The sequence below is a fragment of the Monoraphidium neglectum genome (assembly GCF_000611645.1).
Source record: "Monoraphidium neglectum strain SAG 48.87 unplaced genomic scaffold scaffold05165, whole genome shotgun sequence".
In the NCBI taxonomy this organism is placed as follows: Eukaryota; Viridiplantae; Chlorophyta; class Chlorophyceae; order Sphaeropleales; family Selenastraceae; genus Monoraphidium; species Monoraphidium neglectum.
In genome coordinates, this window is record NW_014008465.1 from 2939 (window position 1) to 3923 (window position 985).

Below are 985 nucleotides of genomic sequence, written 5' to 3' on the forward strand. Positions count from 1 at the left end.
CTGACACCATCATGCAGCCCCACTGGGCCCACTTCCCCCCGCCCCACATGCCCCAAACCCAAACCCTGAAACCAAACTCACCCCTCAACACATCTTGCCCCCACCCCACCCCACCCTAAATGGTGCAGGTGCTGGCCTGTCTCCCGAGCAGGAGTCCACCTTCACCACCGCCAAGAGTGAGTTCTGGCTCTACCTGGTGGAGACACTCTCGCGCCTGGCAGACCACGCAGACAAAGAGGTGCGCCGTGGGATGGGTGTGCATGTGCGTGTGTGTGTGTGAGTGTGTGTGTGTGTGTGTGTGTGTGAGTGTGTGTGTGAGTGTTGATCGGGATGGGTGTGCTTTTGTGCGTGTTTGTGTGTGTTCATGTGTGTGTGTGAGTGTGTGTGTTGAGAAGGGGGCCTGTGGCAGGGGCGAAGGTCGAGGAGATCGGGGGTTGCGGGGACGGCAAGGGGGGCTGTGGCCGGAGACCCGCCGCGGTGTCGCGCTGCCAGGGCAGCCAGCAACATGCAGCATGCAGGAGCGCCTGGTGCGATCTTGATCATGAAGGGGCTTGAGTCCAGGAAAATCACGGCTGTTTCGACAAATACGGGTTGGTTGCCGCCCTGCACCCCTCCCCTTTCCCCCCCTCAACCGGCCCCGCAGGTCCGCTCCGCCGCCACGTCAGCGCTGCAGCGCGCTGCGCTGGGCGCGGAGGCCCTGGGCGTGCTGCCTGACGCCATCGAGCGCGGCCTGGTGGAGAGGGTGCTGCCGCAGCTGGAGGCTCTGGGGAAAAAGGCGGCCAAGGCGGGGTCCCGCGGGGCCATGAAGGAGGTGGGTTGTGCTCGCGCAGGGGCAGGGCAGCGCTTGCTTGCGGGGTGGGATGTGGGCCCAGAGACAAGATCGGCCAGGAAACTGGGGTTTCGGCGTGGGTCTGGGTTGAGGCCGTCATCCCAAGGGTGGGGGCTGCGCACACTAGGTGCGCCTGTCCCCAGGAAAACGCGGGCC

The 985-nt window shown here is 65.0% G+C and overlaps 1 protein-coding gene across 1 annotated transcript in view; it reads left to right on the forward strand.

Annotated features, from left to right (window-relative positions):
* Nucleotides 1-920, forward strand: part of MNEG_15254 (hypothetical protein) — a gene marked incomplete at both ends in the record, with an annotated part of 3750 nt that extends 2830 nt beyond the window's left edge. Inside the window, 3 exons of the mRNA XM_014036275.1 lie at nt 129-238; nt 644-811; nt 873-920. Coding sequence (XP_013891729.1) covers nt 129-238; nt 644-811; nt 873-920 — 326 coding nt within the window. The remainder of the gene's footprint in view (nt 1-128; nt 239-643; nt 812-872) is intronic.
* Between the last annotated feature and the right edge of the window lie 65 nt (nt 921-985).